General features: G+C 42.5%; 1 protein-coding gene across 1 annotated transcript in view; it reads right to left on the bottom strand.

Moving 5' to 3' along the window:
* RET (ret proto-oncogene) overlaps nt 1–21,349 on the bottom strand; it is a 111,718-nt gene extending 90,369 nt beyond the window's left edge. The window contains exon 1 of the mRNA XM_007420746.4: nt 20,614–21,349. Within this exon, the coding sequence (XP_007420808.3) occupies nt 20,614–20,974 (361 nt within the window). The 5' untranslated portion in view covers nt 20,975–21,349. The remainder of the gene's footprint in view (nt 1–20,613) is intronic.
* Nucleotides 21,350–26,417: the final 5,068 nt, after the last annotated feature.

Below are 26,417 nucleotides of genomic sequence, written 5' to 3'. Positions count from 1 at the left end.
CTAAAGAAGCTGCATCTTTAATGTATTGCATTAAACATGTATCTTTAATTCAACCCATTAAAGCAGCTGCATATGGAATGGGGGGGGGAGTGGTCACTTCATATTTCTACCTGGAGCTATCTATTCAGCTATGAACTGCTCAGGTTTATTTAATTGTCCTGAGCTAGAAAGGGTTTACACAACATGCTAAACCTGGGTTAACAATTCAATCACTAAGACTTGGCTTAGTCCCACAATATGCTGAACCATAACTGATCCTACTCCATTTGAGCCTTGACTAATGTGTACCCACTCAATGTTTTGGGAAGCATAATTTTTATACCAATTGTTGATGTTGCAAAATGCCAAACAGGGCTCCACTTTTCTCCCAGCTTCCCTCCCACCCCCCAAAAAACTTTCAAGACACTCTCCCTTCTGATTTTCACATTTTCATGAGCATCCCAAAGGGGAGAGGAGAGGAGAGGGCTAAATCTGCAGTCATGACACAAATATGATTTATTATTTGTGATGATGTTGGCATGTAGGTATGTAAAGGCAGATTAGTGCCACGGGGTCACCACTTACATAGCATCATTTTAGCACCATTGTGCCTTGCAGTGGACATCGCTACACATTTCTGTAAGGAAAACCACCCATCTCCCTTTAGAAAAACCTGACCTACAAGAAACCCCAGCCCACCTGCCATGCGCTTAAACAATTTGTTTCTTAATAGTGGTTGAGTACAGTTGGAGCTCTCTCCAGTTTTACTATAGAATACTCAAGAGGCAATAGCAAAAGCCTTCAGCTATAACTCAGAACCAATAAAGACTTTAGGAAGTTTCTGGAAAGGAAAACTAGGAGTATTTCTCAGTATTCTTTATTTTATCTGGAGCACTTTCTTTTCTCTCTCCGGCACCTCACAACCACTCCCATCCATTCCAGCGACAGCAGTTGCCAGAAGACTACGGTTCTACCCATTACCAAGCAAAGGAGTATTTCCTTCTGGAATATCCTGGAATTAAGTAAGGACGTATTTTAATGAAATGTATCAGACTGTGAAAGGAGAGGGCTTTGCTGAAATTAAAGCTAGCAGAAAAATGTACACTTGAGAGCTCTGCTCAAGACATAGAAGACTAAGTTCCAAATTCCAAATGTTTAAAAGATATGAGTTAGGATTTAAAAAAAACCCAAAAACCCTACACTGTAAAATAACTAACTTTCCCCTAACAGCCATCCTGTTGCACTTCGTTTGGATGCCTGTTACACTATTTCATATGCCCCTGTGATTAAAAAAAAAAAAAAAAGTTGGGACAATTTTCCAGAGTAAGTTGCCTCTAGACAAGGGCATGCAGAAGAAGTTTGTGTGTAATATTTTGTGCTTAAAAAAAAAAAAAGAGGTAATGTACAGGCAAACCTGGACGCACCTAACTTGCAGAATAAACCCCACCGGATACTAAGTATTCCCATTGAGCCTTGCATTATTGACTTCTACATCCAAATGTAAGCATAGTCCCAAAATTGTTCTTCCCAACCATCTGAAATGGCTATCTTCATTGTTCCTCTCCACCTTTTTATCCTTCTCCAAGTAGGATTGGCTTTAGGAACCTTTCATATTGGGCTTTTAAATCTGTGGAGCAATTAAGGAAGCATACATTATTCACCATCCATCAGAAGGAAATCTTGGTTTTGCAGATTCTGTTGAACTACAGCTCTAAGCAGTCCCAGCCAGCAGGACTGCCAGTGAGAGACAGAGACCCAGAAAAAGAGGGTCTTCTCTTCTCTTACTAACATAAAAAACCATGGTCCCTAACATGTACAGCATTCAACTGCTAATGTCTCTCTGTCACGCATCCATGAACACATCGCCTTCTTGGACCAAAACGGAAGTGAAATAAATTACCAAATCAAATTAACCGATTAGCTGAGCCCTTAACTGAATTCATCAATTAAGAAGACATTCTTAAAAAGCTCTATAATGAACTGAATTTAAGTTTCATTTAAAAAAAGGGGGAAAAAACCCTAATGTGAACTTTCATTCATTTGAAGTTCCAAAACTAAGACTCATCTGAATTAATATGATAGAGAAAAGGGAAGCCTACTTGTCCAATGAATGTGAATGTTTCTGGGAGTCAAAATATTGCTCATTAAAATAATGAGAAAAAAACTGATCTTATAGTTCTTTATAGACCATATAAGTAAGCAAATGCCAACCATCCTTTAAGTACAATGTAAGCCATTATTATACAACTGGGTGAGCAGGATGGACTATGAGTAAACTGAGTAGTGGCAAAGTCTGATACCTATTAATACTTTAAAACTAAACTTTTAAATTGATGCTAAAGGAAAATATGGTTTCATCTTTCCCCATAGGTAGAACATATCCATCTCTTTGGGCTATGTAGTCTCCAAAAAGGTGCCAAACAGGAACTAAGCCTGAGCTGGCCCTGACATCAGAGTTATCTCATCCAAGCCAGAAGAAAGGGGTTCATCTGCTGATGTCACATGAATGAGAACCCAGGTAGGTCACCTCAACTATGGCTTGTGAGAACTTTGACAGCAGACCTGCTCCAGGGAAAGCTGGACAAAGGAAAGGGGATCTAGATTCTTCTGTTGAAGTTTAGAGCCTCACTCTATTAATTCCATAGCTCCTCTAGGAGCTACGGACAACATGCTTCAATATGATCCAGAGAAAGTTACTTCCTTCTCACTAAGTGCTTCACAGCCTGAAGGGAAGATTTTCCAAAGCAATCTTGCCTATGAAGAAAGAATGAGCAATCTCAGAGTTTGGGACTAACAAGTTAGGCTTCCTTTCTGTAATGGTCCTGTCCTTCACCTGTTTCATGTACTCTCTGGGCTATCTCAAAATCCATGCGTGCACTGCTGATGCATTCAAAACAATTCCAAATGTCATAACAAAAATTTTCAATGTGGGTATTTTTATAGACCCTACAGACATGATCACATATACATGATGCACAAAAATACTCTAAAGCACTTAATGATAGCCCCCATCATCCATAAACACCTACTAACCAATACCATTTATACTTGTGGTCATTGTGATACTAATATAAACGCAGGAAAGCAGATGTCAGCTCTGTCCTCCAGTCTATTTTGACTATACCTTTACAGGACATAGTTCCTCTACCCACAATATAGTGTGATTATTCCCTGTTCTTCTTCCAGTTTGAGACAGATGGACAGACAGTTCAATCTTCCAGTAGTGCTCCACTGCATCTCAATCTGGACAAACACAAACTAACAGCCCAAATGCCAATAAGATAGTTTATCTGGAATGTCACTTTCTAGGGCTGCTTAGTTGCCAATGACTCTGGGCAGCTTACAGAAGTTAAAACTTTGTGTCCTCCAGAAATGCTGGACAATAAAAGGATCCCAAAAGATCTAGGTATGCCTACTGTCTGCACGTTAAACCCGAGTCAACAGTGGGATGATCCAGCTGCTAAAAACGCCAATGGTATCTTGAGTTCAGGAACACAGAGTCCAGATCATGGGAAGTAATTGCCTCACTCTGCTCTACTTTGAGCAGATCCCATTTGGACTATTGTGTCCTGTTCTGTGCACCACAGTTCAAACAAGAGAGTGACAAATGGGAGCAAATTCAGAGGAGGACTAGCAAGATAGTGATGGATCTGGAAACCAAGCCCTATGAGGAACAACAGAAAGATTTTGGTATGTTTACTCTATAGACAGGATGGCTAAGGGGCAATATAGCAGCAGTCCTGAAATATTTGAAAGGCTGTCATGTAGGAGAGGAAAGAGATTTATTTTCTGTTAGCTAAGAGGGCAAAGACAGAACCAGTGAGTTAAAATGACAAGGAAGAAGATTCCAGCTAGATCTCAGGAGGAATCTCCTGACTTTATGAAGTGATAGTCAGTGGAACACACTGCAATGTGAAGTGGTGAGTTCTCCAGCATTAGAGATTTTCAGATTGAGGGTGGATTGTCATCTAACAGAGCTACTCTAATGCAATGTTTCTCAACCATAGCAACTTTAAAGATGTCTGGACTTCAATTCCCAGAATTCTCAGCATGCTGGCTGGCGGATTCTGGGAGCTGAGGTTCACACAGCTTAAAGTTGCCAAGGTTGAGAAACACTGCACTAGAAGAACACTTCAACTGCCTAAGAACTTTTCTTCTCATCTCAAGGTTGCCCTTGAACAAAAGAACTACAAGGTGGATTTTATAAAGAAACAATTGAAGTTAATTTATTACAGGGTCTCACACCATTTCCCAGGGATTAAATAGAGAACAAGAGTTCACAGGACACTGGTTAATCAGCTCCCTGACAAATTCATGAATGGCCCCTATATGTTCACTGAAAAAATGGGATAATAAGAAAAGGCTCTCCCTATCTCCATTGGAAAATGTATTTATTTACTGAATCTATATCCCATACAATTTCATGACTCTTGGTGGTATATAAGGTATTTAAAAAACAAAAAATCCATGGTAAGATTAAAACACAAGTACTGTCCTACACTGTCATAATAAAAAATAAGTCAGAGATGGCACAGTAGGTGAAACTCTCTGGAAAACCTTAGTTTTTAACAACCTTCTGAAAGCTATCAAAAAGGGGCTCTCCTGATCTCCATGAAGAGACCATTCCCCAACATCAGTGCTGCCAGGGCCTGAAGCCTTGGCTCCCCTCCCCTCCTGGAAGTTTGGAACCACACAGAGTTTCTCCCTTGAAGATCCAGTAGCACGGGCTGATACACGTTGGTGGAGGAGGGTCCCGTCTAAGCTAATTATCGCCAAAGTCTAGAATAAGCTCCACTGTCAAACTAATAAATTTATTTTGCTAGACAGAAAACCAAACTATTAGTCTTCCTATTATCTCCTTTGTAAGATTATCTATAATGGGTTTCTGAAAAGAAAACATTAGGGATGCACAATGAATTTTTAAAAATCTATTAAATATAATGTTTAATTAGTTTTCTAAGTGCACATGCCATTAAGTAGCCATTAAGAATCATGTCCCAATTTTCCTTTGCCAAATCAGAGAAAATGCTGATTGAGTTACCCAAATTCCTAAAGATAATTCAGCTGAATAACTGCATTTGTATCATTATTAACTCAGTAAACATTTCTAAATTTAATTCTGCTTGTGGCAAGACATCATTTCTTCTTCAAAGAGACTCCCTAATCCTACTTTTTCAGATACTTTAATTTGCAACTGAATTGAAGAGATTTCTGAAATTCGTTTGGATCCAATTAAAAGTCCAGCAATTGAAAAGAGCCATGTTTGGCGATATCAAAATGGGAAACAACTGATTTTCAAGCATCACACTATCAAATTATTTATCAGGATAACATGTCACCCCATTCTTCCATAAACCCTCCCCTTAAATTCTACTTGGGCTGAAGGCAGTAGAACCCAATTCCTCCCCACCCAACCCCCTCCAAAACCTTCTTCCTACTCTAAAACCATCTAAGCTTTTCTTGGGACAAAATAAAAGCCTGAAAATGCCTTTTTCCTTCCCCAGTCCCTCTACTTTTTCTTTCTCTTGCTCTCTCCATTTTTTAAAATAGTTTTTATTAAAAGATTTAATATATATAAGAAATACATTCAGAGAAAAAAAATATAGTAAAGTAAATGTGAAAAAGAAAAAAGAAAGGAAGAGACAAAGAAAAAAGGAGATAGAAAAAAAGAACAAAAAATGTGTGTGTGTGTGTGGCGGGGGGGGACTTCCGATCTTCCTCTCGGCAGTTATGCATACAATTCTAATCAAACCTCTCTCTCTAAGATTACATCATATTTCCCTTCTTTCTATAACCTATTCTTTCTAACCATTAAAACCATAAGTCACAAAATCATTTTCTTTTTTTATGTAAAAAGTCCATTAGGGGTTTCCAGTCATTGATGAATGTCAATAATGACCTTTCTTTAATCAAAGAAGTCAGTTTGGCCATCTCTGCAAGTTCTGTCAATTTCACCAACCATTCCTCCATGGTGGATAATGCCAAAATCCTTCAATCTTTGTTCATATAATAATCTTGCTGCAGTAATCATATATTGAAATAATCTTCCATTATTCTTTTCTAACTGTTTATCCATCAGTCCTAAAATGAAAAGTTCTGGCTTCAACTGAATATTGATCTTTAAAATCCTCTGTATCAATGTGTGCATTTGAATCCAATTTTTTTTTAGCTTTTTTACATGTCCACCAAGCATGACAAAATGTCCTTTCATGTTGTTCACATTTCCAACATACATTTGGAATGCCTTTACACATTCTAGATAATTTCTCTGGGTTGTGTACCGATGATACATCATTTTATAAAAATTCTCTTTAAGACCATAACATAATGTAAATTTCAACCCTTTTGACCACATATTTTCTCATTGATCCATCTGTATATTATAACCAAAATTCTTATAATACATTCTTTAATTTGTTCTCCTTCCATTTCAAATTTCAACAAAGTCTATACATTATAGCAATTACATGTTCATCACTGGTACATAATTGCACTTCAGATTCTGTCTTTGTTCCATACCATAAGTTCTCTCTCCATTCTTGAAAACCAAATGTTTTAAGCACTGCTACAATAATTTATTTTCTGTGTAAATGTATAGCAAAGACAATACTTAGGTGCAATGCAATGAATGACCAAATAATATCAATTAGACTTTGTGGACAAATTTTTAATATGATGGTTATCCAACCACTGTTGCAGAAGAGGAGGTTGATGAGTGTTATAGTCAAGTTCAATCTGAAATTGACCAAACATACAAGCAAGGTGGGTTGTTTGTAGTTGGAGGCTGGAATGTCAAAGTTGGAAATAGTAAGAAGGAAGTCATATGGTAGTTGGAATGCATGGCCTAGGAAATAGAAATTGGAGAATGACACTGGCTTCTGCTCATCCAATTATTTCTTAATTGCTAACACAGTCTTCAAACAACCAAAATGACACCTATATACATGGACATCACCAGACAGAGAACAAAGAAATCAAATAGAATATATTGGTGCTGGGAGTTGGGAGACCTCGGCTACAAGCAAAGATGTGACCAGGTGCTGACTGTGAACTGCTTATGAACTGCTCATGTGCAAGTTCCAGGTCAAGCTAAAGTGGAAGAACAGAGCCCAAAAATATCTGCAATATGATTTTCAGCATTAACCCATCATTTCAAGGACAATATTAGAACTGCTTTGCCCTGAACCTTACTGATAAAGAACCACAGGAACTGTGGAATGAACTCAAAGAAGCTGTTAAGTATGAATGTGAAAAGAGACTGCCAAAGACCAAGAAACAGAAGAAAGTGAACTCAATGTCAGAACAAACTGTAGAAATTGCCAAGAAGAGAAGCCAAAGTCAAGAAAGTCGAAGATTTCAGGAAGGAGCTTAACAAAGAGTTTCAGAGAGCTGTTTAAAGAGACAAGAAGCCGTATTACAATGGCATCTGATAAAGATATCAAAGATGGGAAAACAATGCTTTGGATCATCCCTACAAGGAAAGGGAAAGGCCAAGCTGGTTTTAGAAAAGACCAAGGAACAAGCGAAATGATTGCTGATACACACTGGATAACTGAGAAAGCCAAAAAGAGGTCAAAATGTGTTTTCTTGACTACAGGAAGAAGTGTGTTGATCACTCAAGCTGTGGAATGTGCTCAGAAGATGAGAATCCCAGAACACCTCATTGTCTCTATGCAAAACTTATACACAGGATCGGAAACTACAGTCCAGACCGCAAAACAGACTGGCTGCAGTTCAGTAAAGGAATGAGACAAGGCTGTATAATTTCTCCTCATTTATTCAATCTATCTACTGAATATACTGCATGTTGAGGAAGGCTGGGTTGGAAGATGAGCATGGGTTTCAAAGTTGAGGAAGAAATATCAATAACCGACACCATGCTGATGACACTACACTGATAGCCAAAAACGCAAAGGATTTACAAACTTTAGTAATGAGAACCCAGGAACCCAGTGCAAAAATGGGACTATGATTAAACATAAAGACTAAACTGATGACAACAGGTACAGCAACCAGCCTTAGCACCGATGAGATGGTGCAGAGCTTCTGCCCTGTAGAATCAACCATCCATAAGTAAAGAAAACAGCAGCCAAGAATATGCCACAAACTAGCATTTGATATAGCAACAACGAGGCACTGAAAAGGATATCTAGATGCTGTGACACAAAGATAAGATATTATTTTCCCTGTAACACTCTATGGAAGTCGAAGTTGGACTTTGAAGAAGGACAGAAGACTACTGATGCTTTTGAACTCTGGTTTTGCAGAAGAGAACTTTGGTTGCCCTTGAAGAGCATCCGGAAGTTCAGCTGGTACAGAATGCAGTGGCGCGGGCAGTTCTGTGTGCTCCCAGAAGAGCATATATTACACCTCTGCTCTGTGAGCTGCGTTGGCCGCCAATATACTTCCGGGTCCAATTCAAGGTGCTGGTTTTGATCTTTAAAGCCCTTCATGGCATGGGCTGGGTCATCTGAGGGATCGCCTCGCCCCAATTACATCAGCCCATCCCATTAGATCGGGCAGAGAAGACGTGTTGCGGGTACCACTGGCCAGGGATTTACATTTGGTGGGTCCCAGGAGACGAGTCTTCTCTGCCATGGCGCCCACCTTATGGAACTCTCTCCCCCACCCCGAAGTCAGGTTACGCCATCCCTGCTATTGTTCCCAAAGTCCCTCAAGACCTCGTTATGTCCCCAGGCTTGGGAGTACCAGGGAACCGGAGACATTCTTAGATGGCTCCACTGTAATTGATATTTTTGCTCTCTCCATGAAGTTTGTATATTTTAGATTTTGGATAATATTTTTATTTTTAATAATGGTTTTTTAAATATTTTTATGATGATTGCTTTTTATGTATTTGTTTTATTCAATTATTGTAGGCTGCCCAGAGTAGCTTTTTGTGAGATGGGCAACCATATAAATGGAATAAATAAATAAATAAATAGTCCTGAGAATACCATGGATAGCTAAATAAACAAATTATAGAACAAATCTCGCTCAAGGTATAAATTATCAGGCTCAAATTGTTACATTTTGGGCACATTATGTGAAGTCCTGGATTTCTTGAGAAGTCCATAATGCTGGGACAGACAGACAGACAGACAGACAGACAGAAAGAGAATGACCAGCAGCAAGGCAAATGGACTCAACCTGTAAGGCCAGGTTGGGGATTGCTCATCCTAGAGAAAATCTATCTGTATGGTCACTAAGAGTTGGCACTGACTTGATGGCACATAATCAATCCAGAAAGCACAAGAAAAACATGGAAAATGGCATCTCTTTCTTTTTCTGGATCCACTCTAGGAACAATATGAGAGATATTTCATTTCAAATAGACAGAATTTGTGATTATCAGCCTGTATGAATACTATATACAGAAGCACTGCATGCACAGTTAAATAACTCCAGAATGTGAACCTTTAAAAAATAATTATTACTATAGTAAGGTTTTCAGGCCTCATGGCTGCAAAGTTATGCTAGAAACCTGTAGGCAGAGCTTTATGAAGTCCCAAAGGACAGAATATGGATTTCCATTAATGAAGGCAAGCTGTAATTGCTTTGAACAACTCCTTTTTTCTGCACATGGCTCTCAAACGGGAGGAAAAAGTGGATATGTGAAAATGATCCACTATGTCAGGAGACAATGGATCCGGTCACACCACTAGTGAACGATTGCACATATTCACTTTGGAGTAAGCTGCATTGAGTCTCAGCAACTGGCAGCATCAGGAGGACTTTGTCTTGACTCAGGAACAGAGCAGAACTAGACTTGGTATCTAGATGGAAGCCATTAAAAAATCCCGTGGCTATAGACTATACTGGGAAGTTGAAAAACAATTCAGAACAAGGTGATGGCAACCCATTTCTCCATTGCTGCCATGAAAACTACACAGACCTATCTATGGTGTCACCAGGAGTTAAGCTCAGCTTGAAAAAGTCTACCTTTTTAAAAAATTCTGGTAAACTAACTATGGATTCCTCAAGATAAATATGTCTAGAACCTGAACTATGAATCAGATTTCCCTATTTATTTATCATATTTATATGGTTGCCCATCTCACAAAACATGACTCTGGGGAGCATACAAACACACCATAAAAAAACAATTTTAAAAACATTCAACAAGTACAAAAATTAATATTATTATGAAAAGGCTGGGAAAGAGCGTCAGATATTATGAACAATGGAACCACCTCATCAGATCACCATTCCCTTATGACCCCCAGGCCTCTTGATACAACCAGGTTTTGAGGGGCTTCTGGACGGTTGTCAGAGATGGGGTCAATCTCCCCTCACCTTTTCTCCATCTTCTAAACGTTCAGGTCTACTTTAGAATTAGATACACTTGCAGTTTTTTACAAGGCCCACCTGCTCCAAAAATAAAACAAACACCAAAGTAAAAAGGTTTTGCGGATATTTGAAAATAAAGTTGCCTAGATGGCAGGCTGTGACTTGACATTTTTAACAAGCCAAATCTGCTTCAATCAATACTCCTCTTTAAAATTGTACACCTCCAATAACCGAACCCCTAAAAGAAAGACTCTAAAAACAGATTTTTATTTTTTAAATTTTTTTTGCTCACAGTCAAGTATAGTCCTTTGTAATTGTAAAGCATGCTTAACCAAACTGGAAAATGCTTCCTGAAAGACTTTACAAAGTGGCATAAATCTTCCATAATCCCCTGTACCAACAGCATGTGGTTGCCTGTCTCCCACTCAACTCTATTCTTTTTTCTTTCAATCCGAGGCCCCTGGATACACGGCCTTTCAATCAGTTTTAATGCAATGAATTATCCCTCTGCTTCTGCTGAAAGTTCAAGGTGGGTGGGTGAATGACTAGAGTTTGCAGAGTTCGGTCTGATGAACAGCTCACACCGCAGTGCTGAGGAGGACTTTTTCATTAGGCCATATATGTTTGTGCAATTGTGTAACTGGTATACACAATGCAACACCATTGTGTTGCACCCAGTAGTGTTATGAGTTATCCTTTCTCACAACTCAATGGCCTTGGCCGATTGTGAAAAAAAGAAACAATAAATAAGCAGGATTGAACCTTGTTGGTATCCGGGTGGGATACCATCAGAAAACCTCAGGACTGCAGACTAGGCTGGGAAGTTAAAAAAAAAAAAAAGACAGAAGGCAACAGCAAATCCACTCTATACTGTTGTAAAGGAAACTTCATGGAGATGATCTGCAACGTGCCAGCTTCCTACTTAAAAGGACCCATAAAAATATTAAACTCAGATGAAACTGAGTCAAGGAAGCACTGGGGAGGTGCTGTCTCCGATCCATCTACTAAGCTACTTTTTAAAAAGTGTATGAAACCCATTGCTGGTCATGACCACAGCACATATCTAGCTCAAATCTCATTTTGCAAATGAGGGTTGATTCAGATGGTTTTAAATCAATCTCCCAGTTCTATGATCATCTTATTACCCCATGGCCCAACCTCTAGCAAATATTACACCAGATTCTTAATCTGGACCGTGATTTCATGAATGACCTACCATCCCATTTCATTCTTATTAGCATTTCCCAGAAGTGAAAAATGTATCTACTCTGCCATTTAAACAAACAAAGCTTGTTCTGAAAAATCTCCTTGAAAGGGATAGTCAGCATTACAAAGAAGTGAAAATCATAGTTCCAAGCATCTTTTGTGGGAATTCAAGGTACTATAGACTATTATGGCTTTTCTTTTTTGCCACCAAGCAGGACATCCACCATTGATATTTTCTTACTGGGACAAAAGAAATCTTCACCCTCTTGTTATTGCATTGCTTTTGAATATCCTGGGAAACAACTGAAGGGTCTCATTCAATACCATGAAACTAACTTCTATGATCTTAAAATGGGTTAACACAACAGCAGCAGCAACCACAAAATATTTTATTTTCATATAATGTTTAATAACAGTTGATTACCATCATCTTGTGTTACAGATGCACCTCAAGGGTTAGAACATTAACTCATATGGTTTAGCCTTGTCCTATTCCTGCCACATTTGGAGGTGAAATCAACAAGATTTATGACTCTGGATCAAATGAGGTCTATTAAATACGCATATGTTCTTCTAGGTTATATCCCCAACAATTAAAACTGATATACATATCAGACATAGTGAACTATTCACAAGACATTATGGATTTTTCTGGCATGGGGGCAGGTATGTTATAATTTGTGAACTGTCCAGAGTCAGTTGGAGTTAGGCAATGTCTACATTGAAATAAAATGAAATTATTATTCACCATTAGGAGAAACCTACAATGGGTTTTCTGCAAGGGACAGTTGATTAGTGTTATCCATCAACTTCTAAACTGGGACATTGGTTGTAGTTGACAAAGGGGAAAGGAAGACGACTTTTGAACAATAAAGAGGAGTTACTCCATTTACTGTACAACATAATGTTCCAGAGCTTCCCTCCCTCTTTCTCTTTTTAATTCACATTCAAAATTTTATTAATTCTGAAATCACATTATATTAATACTGTCATATGCATTTATATTTTCTTTTGTTATTTGCATTATCATCATCATCATCGTGTTTTGCATTGGAAACGTTTTGGCTCGACCGCCTAATTGAACAAATGTCTCCTTGGCAGTAAGAGACAGCAGCTCTTCCACAAAACCCAGAACCCACCTGCTCTCAGGACACTTTTCTAAACCAGATGAAAACCTATAACAATCCTAGGGTTAGCTTAATTTACACATCCCCCAGTGTAGTCAGTGGCAGAGATATGAAAGAACACCAGGCTGAAGCAGAAAATAAAGGATCAAGCCCGATCCACACATTCCAACTGGGGTGATACGTGTTTGCAGGATTTAAGAAATTGTGATTTTCCTGCCAAAAAGTCCTCTCGCTCCTTTCTCCTTCCTTCCTTCCTTCCTTCCTTCCTTCCTTCCTTCCTTCCTTCCTTCCTTCCTTCCTTCCTCCCTCCCTCCCTCCCTCCCTCCCTCCCTCCCTTTTTCCTTCCTTCCTTCCTTCCTTCCTTCCTTCCTTCCTTCCTTCCTTCTTTTTCTTTCTCTTCCCAGCACTCCATCCTTCCTTCCTTTTTTCCTTCTTCTTCTCCTTCCTTCCTCTTTTCCTTCTCCTTCCTTCCTTCCTTCCTGACTGCCTACAGTCAGCCCTTGAATTCTCACATACAACATTTTCACATGCTATATTCTGTAGCGCCAGGGGAAGCAGCCTCCCCAATCCTTGGGATTTTGGAAACTTCATTCCCAGTTAGAGCAGCCAATGGCAAGAGATGGTGGGCAGCATACACCAGATACTCTAGCCATACGGTAATGCAATCTGAATACGTTTTGGCTTGTCTGCCTAATTGAACAAATGTCTCCTTGGCAGTAAGAGTCACAATCTGAACAAGCAAGAGAAAGAGCCAGAGGCACTTTGACCATTAAGTGAGAAAAGTTTAACATTCTTTTTTAAATGGGGTCTAGAAAGAAAACGCTGCACCCAATTTTTGAAATTAATCAAACATGTAATTCACCAGTATCAGAATTAGTCCCACAGAACAAAAAGAATATACATATAAATAAGTATTTAAAAATAAATACAAGAAAGAAAGAATAAAGAAAGAATAATGGTTTGCATGTTTGTATCTACTATAAATGTTGTATTATGTTTCTCCTGTTAAATCTCCTTCTGTCTAAAGCGTAAATTTCTTGCAAGGTTCAGCCACAAGGGAGTAAAAAAGATGCATTACAAAAGCAATTCAGACCAACGGAGAACAGACAATCCATTAGATCAGTGTTTCTCAACCTTGACAATTTTAAGACGTCTGGACTTCAACTCCCAGAATTCCTTGGGTGCTGGCTGAGGAATTCTGGGAGTTGAAGTCCAGACATCTTAAAATTGTCAAGGTTGAGAAACACTGCATTAGATACATTCACTCATATCTGTAAAATCTAATACAAGTACAGCAACAATATGTATGCACTCTCTACAAGGACTCATTCCATAAAACACATATTTCTCTAACCAAGTTAAGTTCATAGGTAAGATTTACAAGCTATAAGAAACTCCATCTTAATTACACTAGCTATATCTAATGAAGGGAGCCCACCATACTTCACACTCACAGCAGAATGGATGCATACATAAAGCCTGCCATACTTCTTGTGCAAGCAAGTTCCGTCAGAAGAATGTCCCATCCACAAAACCCTACTCTGCATCTTCGTGTTTGACTTTCACTAAAAGAAATCCTACAGAGCAAGTCTTCTGCTCAGAGTGGGGGCACCATTTATGAATGAATATGCCCCAAATCTTGGTGTATCATACCAAGTTAGTTGAAGCTACTGTGATACCTGAGGCAGGAAGTCCTAAAGTCATCCTCATGCTCATTTCGCCTTTGTCCAGGCACAGGCTGGACAGCCCATTACAGGGGATGCTTTAATTTGGATTCCTGCATAGAGCAGGAGGTGGATCTCAGCACTTCTATGACTCTTCCAATTCTAGCAATTGTTTGTTTCATCGTAACGACTGACAATTAAATACAGGTAGTGCTCACTTAATGATGGACGAGAAACTCCATCACTAAGCAATGTGGTCATTAAGTGAGGACCCATGTGATCGCAGTGACTTACAACAGCATTTCTGGCATTTTTGCGGCAGTCATTAAGCAAGGAGTTCATGTGACCACAACTTGCGACTTTCTGTTGGCTTCCCCACTGACTTTGTTTGTGGGAAGCCAGCAGGGAAAGTTACAAATGGCGATCATGTGACTGCAGGACACTGCAATTGTCAGAAATGCGGGCCAGTTGTCGAGCATCCAAATTTTGTTCACATGTCCGTGGGGACACTGTGATGGTTGTAAGTGCGAGGACCAGTCATAAGTATCACCTGCTCCGCACCATTGTAACTTTGAACAGTTGTTGAATGAGTGGTCATTAAGTGAGGATTACCTATAACTAATTATCTGGTGCCCATTCATCACATTCCATCCCAGCTGCCAGAGTCAGCAACTTCCTAAATATTTGATTTGAGAGAACAAGGCAATACATAATCAAAGGACGTATCTGCCAAGGCAAGAATAAAGAATTCTTACTCCTTCTTTCTTCAGAAAAAGTCTGACAAGGAACAAATACTGGGTACCATTCTGGTTTCAGTCAGTGATTCTGGGCCCCACATTTCCAGAAGGCTATTAACAAGTTGGAGAGGGTTCGGAGGACGGCAATAAGGAAGGTACAGGGATCTGAGCACAAGCTGAGGACACTTTGGACATTTAATCTAGAGAAAAGATGACCAAAGGGAGGCATGATAGCCAAATTCTGTCCAAGGAGAAGGGAAGGGAAGGGAAGGGAAGGGAAGGGAAGGGAAGGGAAGGGAAGGGAAGGGAAGGGAAGGGAAGGGAAGGGAAGGGAAGGGAAGGGAAGGGAAGGGAAGGGAAGGGAAGGGAAGGGAAGGGAAGGGAAGGGAAGGGAAGGGCAAGAATTATTTTCATGGCCACAGAAATCAGGATCAGAAATAACATATCTAAATTGCAGCTATCTGGATTTTGTGTAAATATAAGGAAAAAATAAGATCTGTCCAACAGTAGAACACTACCTATAGAGGCTGTGGGTTCTCAATCTCTGAAGGTTTTCAAGAGGCTGGACAGCCACCTGTTATGGGTAGTTTGATTGGTTTCCCTGCACGTTACAGGTTAGACTAGATGAACCTTATGGTTCCTTCCAACTCTACCCTCTATGTTTGTAGGAAGTGGGCCAGAATGCTTTTTCAGGCATTCCTTTCTCTCTCTTCCTTCCCATCCAATAGATGTCAGAGAATTATCTTCAAGGAGCTTTTCTCCATTTCACCTCATTTGCCATTCTTCTTCTCCTGCCATTCTTCTCTATTGTTCCTGCCACTTTGCGAAAGGGGTGCCCACTAGGAATGTTTGCAGGGTGTGGTCAAAAAAAGTCAAGATGGCAGTCTCAATGGTGCAACCGAAGCTCCGCCTGTTTCACACATGCAACACCCATAAAAAACAGGCAGAGCTTGAATCACTTCCTCATGGTGACCATCTTGACTGCAGACAGCCGAGCGCTCAGAGTTCTGACTCATTCCCTTAAGTGTAGAAGGCCCAGATCATAAAGGAAGATGTTCTTTATCCATTACTTGCTAAGCATAGTTACAGTTTGCTTTTCTGTTTTACATCTGCAACAATCCTATAAAACAACTATTTTACAATTGCACTCATCACAGAGCTGGGATTCAGTTCTTTAAAATACACACTAGGATTATCCATCCAATTTAGCCAAAGTGAGACTCAGGGATCTTTTGAAATATATCAGTCCTGAACCTTTCGCATGCTTTACTGGTGATCTGGAATCTGGAGGATGTAGCCAAGGGGTTTGCAAAAGCTGATTATTTTTTTTCAAGTTAACTCCAAGAGTGAGAGAAGAGGCAAAGGTTTGTGACTAATACCCCTGGTTTCTAAGCACAGTTTTATCAGGGCTCTTCAATCAAGATGATTTGGAGGAAGATGAACTAATGGAGCATAACATTCTGGCATTCACTCTCCCAGGAGCAAGAAAATTAAGAGATTTGAAGGTGAATGTGGAATCCAGGAGGTTACAACACTGGAGACTTGGCTGGAAAAAGTTGGATATTCATTGTTTCAGTATACAGTATGCATTTATCCTATTACACTATCTATGACTTCTGAATGACAACAACAAAAAACCACAAAACCTTAATCATTTGTATTTTGCCGTGATTTTCCTGACCCTCTCTTTCTGAACTGTTTGCAGATCTGTTGACCCTGTAGATAACTCCACTTTCTATTACTCTAACAGATTATGATGAAACAGGCTGTTGGGGGGAAGCAAATTAACTTTCCCACCCTCCAAAATATTTAAACCTTTCCAGTAAAACTATCAACCAATCCTTCTGAAACTTTGCAGACTTCTTATATAGAGTTCCCTTTGATGCCCTCTGCCATTTTCATAACAATTAGTTTCAAAAAAGAAACACTGGTGGAGGAAGAAATACATCTTTTTAAAGAATATTCAAACCCCTTTCTTCCATAACATCTGAATCTCACGTTCGGCAGATTTGCTATTTCAGAAGGTCCAGATTTGTGTAGATTGCATCTAGTTCAACATCAGAATAAAAAAATGTTATCAATAGGTTTCAATCCTGTTCCAAATAAAACAAACCTCAGAGATGCAATTTTGTCAAAACACATAGGAAATACCATGATTTCAGAATCTCAGACTCAGGCCCTGAGCTAAGTCCAGAGGAGAAACGAGGATGTTTCCAAGCTATCATCAAATAAAGGTCTGGATGGAAGCTTGTGGTTGATATACACTATTCATAAACACAGATTAGTTGCTGTACAGTTTATTTATTTATTTTTATTTATTTTATTTCTCTTCCACTGGTATTTTATGACCTTCTGAATTTGGCAGAAGAGCAGGCACACCTGGGCCACTCAGAAAAACATTTTTCTACTGATTAGTTAAAACCAAATTTTCAGGAGCACCAATAAATGCTGGTTGTGCCTCTGAAAGCAGAGAAACAGCTTTTTCATACAACTGGACCATCCACTTAAGCATCTGCAACTTTGTTGGGCCAAAAATCTAAAACCACATTTAATGTTAGGGCCTTTTCCTTCTTTGTTTCAGTCTCAAAGAAAGGAGGGTAAAAAAGAATGAGATTCGGGCCAAAATGAAGTGGGAAAAAAAAAGGAGGGGATCTCCCATCCTCTTTCAGAATAGGCTCAGTTCACATCAACTGACTCTGTGCTCCAGTCGCCATTAGGGCTGCTTTTGAATTAAACCATACTGAACCATCTGTTAAGGGAATGGATGGAGATTCCTAAACGCTTCCTGCATGAGATGAAACCTCCTCCATCAAAGGTTTATTATCAGGAATGCCTTATTCTGAGAATCAGTTGTGGGCACCCTCACAAAACGGCCTTCACAGGGGCCATAACCCCTTACAAAGCACAGGTTTACTGGAAAGATACTTGACATTTGTCCTAATATCTCCAGTTTGCATGGTCCTTTTCCTGAGCAGATGAAACTACTTCCGAATGAAGACCTGGTCTGCAGCCCCCACCCCCCAGGATTCTGATTTTAAAACAAAGCTTATGGGATGCATCTGAGGCCCACAGGTGTTCCTGCCAGCAAAGAGGCTGGAGGGTGACGCTCTGCTTTGCAACATGCAGGCTTCTCTCCCTTGTCCCCTTAAGATTAAAACATTTGTTGAACAAATGTAAACAAAACAAGAAAACTTGGCTAGGAGCCTGGCAGGCAGGGAGGGAGGGATCCTGCAACATGGCTACCCCCAGACCCCTCACTGAGGACCCCCGGTCTGACGCTGTCCCTTGGAGAAAGGAAGCCAAGTGATGTTTGCAAAGTTCAAAAGTGCAAACTGTCAGCATAAACGCACACATGCTGCATCTTTTAATTCCATGGTGCAGCCTCCAAATCCACAGCACGCAACGCTGCAGCAACCTTTCACTCATTTTAGGGTGGGAGAACTTTCCCCAGATTTGTGTTGATTTTTCCCCCCTATAATCAATGCATCCTATCTTCCCCCATCAAACCTGGAGCACCCACTGTTCTAACACAAAAGCCACCGAGCTGAGATGTCTACATTCAGCAGCTTTTGTCTTTCCATCTAGACTTTAAAAGTCATTACAGGTATCTTCTTCCCAGCAGGAATGAGCCCGTGATCCATTTGCTGAACTTGCTAACAGAACCCACACCGTCTGTATTAAAAGCAAAACACTCAAAACATGTGTATTGCACATCAACGCTATTCAGAAGTGACACTGCTCAGGTTTAAAAATACTTTTAGAGCTGAGTTTATGAAACAGTGTTCCTAATAGTGTTTCCGTGTATCAAAACAAAGAGTCTTGCTCAGCCAATCCTTTGCATGTTTGCTAAGAAATTACCAATGCATAAAATGAGGCAGGATCAGTCCTGGTTTGGGAGACCACTAGAAGATCAAGGTCAAACTATTGCCAAATACAGAGAGAATTATATTCATAAAGTCACCAGGAGTAAGCATGCCTCAAAGTTAAAACTGCAAACACCTAAAAAGTAGGAAACTCATTTCTGTGTAAGTATTTACTATACACTTCATTAATCACGCAGGTAAGCAGCGCAAAACCATTTTAAAATATCTTTTCACTTTCTGGATTCAAGTTGTGCATTTCCCCCTACTCAGCTTAGAGGAGGCTACCGTAAAAGACATTCAAATAACTGCCTAATAAATATGAATCAGAATATTAAAATTAAGGCTAAGATTCAGAATTTATTATATTAAGAATATTGGGGGGGGGAGTATATTCACGACTGTGAACAGACGTATCCAAAAGTACAAACTTGTTCTGGGGAAAAATTATGAGAAGTAGAATGCAGAGTTTCGTTGCCTCCTGTTCTTCACTACCCCAGGTCTCCTAGTGTCCAGCATTAAAATGTAAGCTTGATATGCATAATAATAAGGAAGGAAGCAAGGAGAGAAGATGGCTATAGCCCATTTGGGAAAGCGTTCTGATTCCATACTGTGAGCAATCTGAAACACAAAAGGGACAATGCTGTGTTTGACCCCCTTGATGCAGATCCTCCATAATGTTCCAGGAACAAATGGAGATCCAGTGGGCCAGCAAAGGTGGGGAGATCACTTTGTCTGGAAGACTGGCGCGAGGAAAAGAGGCTTGTGCGAGCCCATCCACGCTTCCCAGAATGAAATGCAAACTTCATTTTTTAAAAAAACTAAACCTTTAACTGGTGGCAATCTGAGCCAGGCTGAACAGTTTTAACCTAACAGGCAAAGAGAAGGCTATCTAGCACAAGAATCTCCCCAAATAGGTATTTTGTTTTGAGTTCTTTTTAATGATTTGAATGAGACCGCCACTCCAGGAGAGTGCAAACAAGTTTTTCTGCAACACCCCAACTCTGATTTATTCATCTAAACATCAGGACTCTTTGGCAAACAATGCCAGATGGAAGGGAAGCAGATAATGGATTTTTTTTTTTCCTGTTTGCCTTAGAAACGGAACAGCTGTAGGTAGCATCATCATAGCAGGGCCAGCCAATAACTTTTCATCTTGTCGTCCTGTATCAACCTGAAGCCAATTTAATCTGATAATGGCAAGGAAGAAAGGAAAAGGAATATAGATATAGGAAAGTTTTTTAAAAGCCAGGAACTCACTCTAATTCCCCCTGCCTTTTTGAATGCAATTTGCTTGAAATGACGAATTATAGGATTTGCACCGTCTATCATCCTTCCCGGATCCCAAACCGAGCATAAATTAAGCCTGTTTAAGCTACCTATCCTATAGCAAGTTCCTTGGGTGTCGGCCCCAATGGGGGGTCGCTCCGTTAAGCGATCGGGAGCAAAAGTCAGGATGTTCGAGGGGACTTTGCTGGGTCTCCCCCCGCAAAAACAGGCACAAATCAAAGCGGGTCCCCCAGGAGAAATCTATGCAGGGGCAATTTTTTTCCTCCAAGTTCTTCCCTAGTCCTTCATTTCGTCCTTGCTCCGCGCACTTTGCGGGTTTCCGCGACTTTCGCTGCACTCAAGTCGGCCCAAAGTCAAGAAGAACTTCTCCGCGCTTGTGTTCCCCGAGTGGGGTCGGCTCAAAATCTTAGCGTGACCCACTTCCCCAGCCTCTTTGGCTCCTGGTCCCCCGTCACCTTACCTTCGCACACGACGGCGAGACTCAGGGCCCATCTGGCGAGAGGCATCTTCCCGGGCTGCAGTAATCCGCACGTTTTTCGGCGGCGTTCGCGGGAAGAAGCTGGGTCGAGACCCCACGCGGCTGTTCCGTTCCTTCCTCCCCGCCCTAGGCTCCCTCTTGCGCGGGTTCGACCCTGCTGGGGCGGCCCCTGGTCGTGCCTCAGTCCGGGCGCCCCATACTCGGATGAGCAGCCCGGCCGGCACTTGTTACCAAAAAGGGCCCGGGCAAAACTCGGGTCTGGCTGCTGGCGCTTGGGTTGCCTCCTCCGGTCGTGAGAACGGTCGCCCGCTCCGCGCCGCTTCTCCCCGCCTCTCGTCCGCATAGATCGGCTGGGGAAAGGGAGAGCCGCGGACGCGCGGCGGGGAAAGCGCGCGGAGAGCCACCTGCCGCCCGCTGGCTCGGCAGCCGCGAACTGGGGCGGACAGGCGGCCGGGCGGGGCAGTTCGGCTCCGCGCTGCAGCCTCCGCGCACACCCGCGTCGATCTCCGGCTTCGGCCACGCGAGCGAGCGAGCGAGCTAGCCGCGCGTCGGGCGGGGCAGGAGGCGAGGCGGCTGTGGCTGCCCGGCGCGGGGACCCGGTTTGAGCGCTCCGCTCCGCTCCGCTCGGCTGCGCCTGCTGCCGGCTGCCGCCTGGGGCGCTCCGAGGCAAGCGGGCACTGGCCGCGGAAGGGCAGGCCGGCCCCGCTGAGCTGCTGCGCTCGGCCGGGCCAGGCGACGAGTGGACAGGCGGCCTCCTCCCGCCCCCCGCGGAATGAATAAGTCCCCGAGCAGGAGGGGGAGGACGCCGGGCGACGTCCTGTCAGGGGCTCGCTGCGGTCCCGGCCCCGCGGCGGGATTAAAGGGGAAATGGAAGGGCGGGTCCCCTCCAACCTGGGGGTCGCGGGGAGGAAAAGCGAGGACGTTGCCTTGGTTAGCCCGAATGCAAAAGCCCGGGCCTCTTCCCAAGGCCAACGAAGGCTAACCTGAGCACGGGCAAACGCAGCCCCCCGCCCGCCGCTTCGGGCCCGGGTTGATGGGAGTCGTGTGAACCCCACCCAAGAATGCTCCGCTATGAAAGGGCAGCGCGTTCTAGTCCGGAGCAAGAGTGCATCCGAAGGCCTTAAGACGTCGCTGCAGTACGCCCGATCCTTCCCCAAGCTTGCGAAGAGAACGTGTGAACACCCAGGGAATTTATAACACCTGCTCCGCGCCAGGCTCAGTCCTGGCCGGGCCCCCCTGCTGGAGAGCGCAACGCTTGAGCGGGAAGACGCGGCTATCAGCGTCTCGGGATCTAACGCTAAACAAAAGATTTGGGCAGCGCAGCAACCTCTCCCCCCCCCCCCCCGCGCGCTACCCAGCTGCAGTCCGGATTTTTGCAGCTCGGAGCTGCACGCGCACATTAAGCCTGCTAAATAATTGAAACCCCGGGAAAGCACAGACTTTGGCCCGACGGTGAGAAGAGGCGGAAAGACTTCTAATCAATCTGGCGGACGCCCAAGGAAGCCAGAAGCACGCCTCCGGCATGTGCTGCGTCTCTGGAACAACAAAGGAACGCGGTGGTTTTTTCGCCGGCCACCTATCGATAGGTAATCGATCAGCGGTCCGGCGAAGAAACCCTCGCGCGCCTCGGCTATGCAGGCGCTCTCGGGGACTCCGCCCGATCCGGCCTCCGAAGTTCTCTCTTCGCGTTTGGGGCTTCGGCTGCTGATGCGAGAGAGTTGGCGAAACTTTCTACCCGGGGACCTGTCCCCCTTGCAGGTGTCCTGCTCGCTCTCCTGCCTTGAGATGTCAGATGCCCAGTAAACATGGCTGCCCGATTCACACCAAAGCCAAAGTCGGCTCTGTTTGGATCGAGGGTTTATATTTAATCATTTAATGTTAAAAAGGGAGGGTCATAATCAAAAGAGAGGAGAGTTGGAGGGTCTGCGTAATCCTCGCGGAAGGGGGGGAGCGTTGGATCCCTTTAAAAATCCAGGGTTAACTTCCTTTTGGAAACAAATGTGCCATGATTTTTATTCTTTGCATTTAAAAGTGAATTATGCCCAAATTCATCCCCTTTCATGGAGAGTTTCCTGTTCTGTGAGCTTTAGTTTTCAGCAAATAAACAGTGTCCCAAGAAAGGAAGATCTTGATTTGATCCGAGAATACTTTGCACACATAAACACAGTAAGCATTACAAAAGATCACTCCAAGCAACCTGCTAAAACCTGGCTGGTTCCGACTCAAAAATAGCAGATGCCCCCCAATGATCTAAAACTCCCATGGAAAAAGGAGCTGCAACTCATAATCCTTTCCCTCCTTACCCAGTCGGAAAGTGTGAACTCTGCGTCCCAAAGGCCTGCTGCAAAGCGTGGCTTTTCAAAGAACCCAAGCTTTTCTTTTTCGGTTTCTTTGCCTTCTGCATTGGGGCTTGCGTGGGGCAATTGACGACTAGGTGCTTCTACCAGGCCCCACTCTGCCGCTGGTGCAATCAGCATTGTTCACTTGGAAGGAAACGCCAACAGATTCTGTAGAATTTAGCTTTGAGGATGTGCACCCAGGGCTGAACTAGTCTAAGCAAAATGCAAAAGGCCACATCACAGGGGTGTCTGCAGGTAAAAAAGGGTGGGGCTTCAGTCGCATGATTGTGGCCGCCATCTTGAGTTTTTTTACACCCCCCCCCCCGCCAAATCGTCTGGTGTCACACTAGCCCATAACATCTAAATTGAGCCCCCAAGGACCAGATTAGGGATACTTCTCAGAAAAATTTGAGTTGATTTTACAGATCACAGCATCAGATTATACATAACCTGTACATGAAAACTCTGCTTAAAACCTGGTCGGTATTACTTATATGTCCCTGAGCAAAACTGAGAGTAGCTACTAAAACCTTCTAGAACGATGGGAGATTGAATTAAATGCAATCTAGTCTGAATATCAGCAGATCTCCAGTCAAGTAATCCCCAATCTCCATGCGGTAAGTAATAAATCAAAAGCAATGTTGCTCAACACCCCTAGCTAGAGGGGTGATTGTACTGTATGCGCATCTCTCTTCAAGGTTTCTTGCTCTGGCTGTTACATTAGAGCTACTAGATCTGAGTGGGAAAAATCCACAGGACCACCAGGGGGCAGCAAAATGTAGTTGTAGGTAGGTCTCTGCTGCCCTCTAGTGATCTGATGGTCGTCTGCAGCCCAGATGGCTAATTCTGCAACATCTTTGCATCATCTGACAAATAAATATATACATATGGCTGGTGTGGGTCTTCCGGGCTGTGTGGCCGTGTCATCGTATGCCGGCCGTGAAAGCCTTCGACAATACAAATATATACATAATTCCCTCTTTCTGTACCCCCAAGAATAAACGATTCGCCGAACTTCAGAAGAGGCCATTCCTCACATCTTCCCCTGAGACCCTCTGAGAGCTCACTTCTTTCCCATCAGGGATCTGACCCAAGCGGGTCTCCGGGTTGGTGACAGAAGGAAAAGCGTGTGTCATTTACGAAAAGCTTAAACTGCTCCTGGGCCAGCCTGGCTGCTAATGTGGAATCAGCCCAGTGAAGTCAGAAAATTTACTGACACCACTTGGATCAAGAGCTCGGCCATTTTCCATCACTTTGTTCTTGGAAATGTTCTAGGATGCAGCTAGCAAAGGAATGTATTCATCTGCTCAGAAGAGCAACGTCAAGCAATGCTGCTGCTGCTGCTGCTGCTGCTGCCTGAGTCAGTAATTACAAAATGTAGAACAGTCTGTCCTCATCCCTTGATTTGGCAACTCCCTCCTCTCCACATAAAACCAAGCTGCTATTGATTTCTTAAAAACAAATCAGCCTTTTCTCCTGCTTTGTTACATTGGGAGTGCTTTGTGGTCATATTCCTTCCCTGATGGTATCTGCTTCAGCAGGTTCACAAATTTGATTTCAGTTTCATTTTGCCAGCTCTGCTCGTGGTCCTGTGTTAGTCACAGGCTTTGTGAGCAAGATTTGGCCCTTGTCCGAAATAAATGTATGGATCTCCAAGGAAAAGATGGGATGAATCGTCCTTCCAGGAAAAGGAACATTACCAATAGAGGCGTATCTGTGTAGCTCAGGGCTGAACTGTGGAGTCCGTGGGGTTCTCTGAGCTTGGTTCTTTTCTTGCAAAAGTTTCATTACCCGGCTAGGTAAGATCTTCAGTGCTAAAATGGGATGGGGTTTGCTCTCTGTTTATATGCTGCGGCCTGCCTTGCCAGTGCTGGTGGGGGTGAGGGTTTTGTTTTGCTCCTCTGGTAGTTCCTTGATTAGCATATGTTTGCTGCTTGATTGTGTGCCTGGTGGTAACCTTTGCTTATCTTTTCCAACTTGTGGACGACTTGCACAAAGCATAGAACTGGCGTCTTGGGGGAAGAAAAGCAACTTCAGAGAAAGCCAAAGCGAAGAGAAATATGGGCAGCTGAGAAAGACTTAAGCCCCTCTTTTCCTTGTCCTCAGATCAGAATCATACCCCTGCAAAGCAGATTTGAATTTAAAAGGAAAACAGCCACCATGGCATTGATTATACACTTAGTTTTTCTGTATTCGTTCATGTCTCTTTTGCTATCTTGGTTTCAGTGGGTGCAAGCCAACAGCAACTTTGGGCAGCTTGAAATGTTCAAGGACTGGTACAACTTTGGCTTTTCACGCAAGACATGGTGGATCCATCTTCTCACTTAAGATGTGGTGGATCCATCTGTGCTCGAGTGGATTTCTACTTTAGAAATGTGGCATCTAAGAAAAATAGGAGCTTCCTTCACAACCCATTACACAGGAACTGCCAGCAAATTGGTGCATCAATTGCATATCTGAATTCAGTTTTTATCTTCACTATATAGGACCACTACCAACATCTATTTTGTTGCTGTTCCCACCACCATTCGATTCAAAATTGATGATGGTCAAGTCTAAACCAATCTCAGAGGAGCCACTGCCTTCCTTGATCAAGGCCAAAAGCTCCTCTTGTCCAATGGAACTAGGATTTCCTTCCCTACTTACTAGTCCAATCCAGTAGACCAGGGTTCCCCAAAGTGGTCAATATCGACCCCCAATGGTCAATGGGACTATCTATTATTATTATTATTATTATTATTATTATTATTATTATTATTCATAGTACTATCACTTAAAGTAGTATTTATTAAATTATTTTCATATAATGTTTGGGGGTCAATGAACAATCCAAAACTTCATGAAGGAGTCTGAGCTGAAGAGTTTGGGGACCCCCAAATCTGGGCCTTACACTAAGGCTACCAGATCTGAGCTGAAAAAATCCACATGACCACTAGACAGCAGCAAAATATTTGTATTACCTTGCTGCTCTCTAGTGGTCAGATGGTTTTCTGCAGCCCAGATCTTCCCATAAGTTTCCAGATAGGAAGGTCCACTTGTACATTTCCATCCACAACCTAGGCTAGTTTTCCTATGAGCCAGCCTTATGCTAAACATGCATTGCTGGAATTATCTAGAAGACACCTGATCAAGCCAGCTTGAATGTCCCTTCTCACTGCCCCTAGAAAGCCTTCTATTGGATGAACCTGTTTGGTCTTTAAGAGGTTGATGGAGACTAAACACTAGTCTGGGCTTTAGAGTTCCAAGGAAGTGCCCTCAGACTTTAAGGTTCTTGGTCTGTATAGGTAGCTGAGTCTGGTAAGTTTTAACTTGTAAAGTCTATATTTTATTTAATTTTAAGCTGCAGCCACCCACTTCCGATTCCTCTTGGCTGGATTCTTTCATAAATCTATTGAATTGGAAAAGAGTTGACTGTCCTTTTGGGCTAGCCTACGGTTCTGTGCCAGA

The sequence above is a fragment of the Python bivittatus genome, unplaced genomic scaffold (assembly GCF_059951505.1).
Source record: "Python bivittatus isolate LINGU-HERP-01145 unplaced genomic scaffold, Pbiv_v1 ctg000050_np1212, whole genome shotgun sequence".
Lineage (NCBI taxonomy): Eukaryota > Metazoa > Chordata > Lepidosauria > Squamata > Pythonidae > Python > Python bivittatus.
Note: the sequence above shows the minus strand (reverse complement) of the source record. Positions and strands in the feature narration are given on the sequence as shown.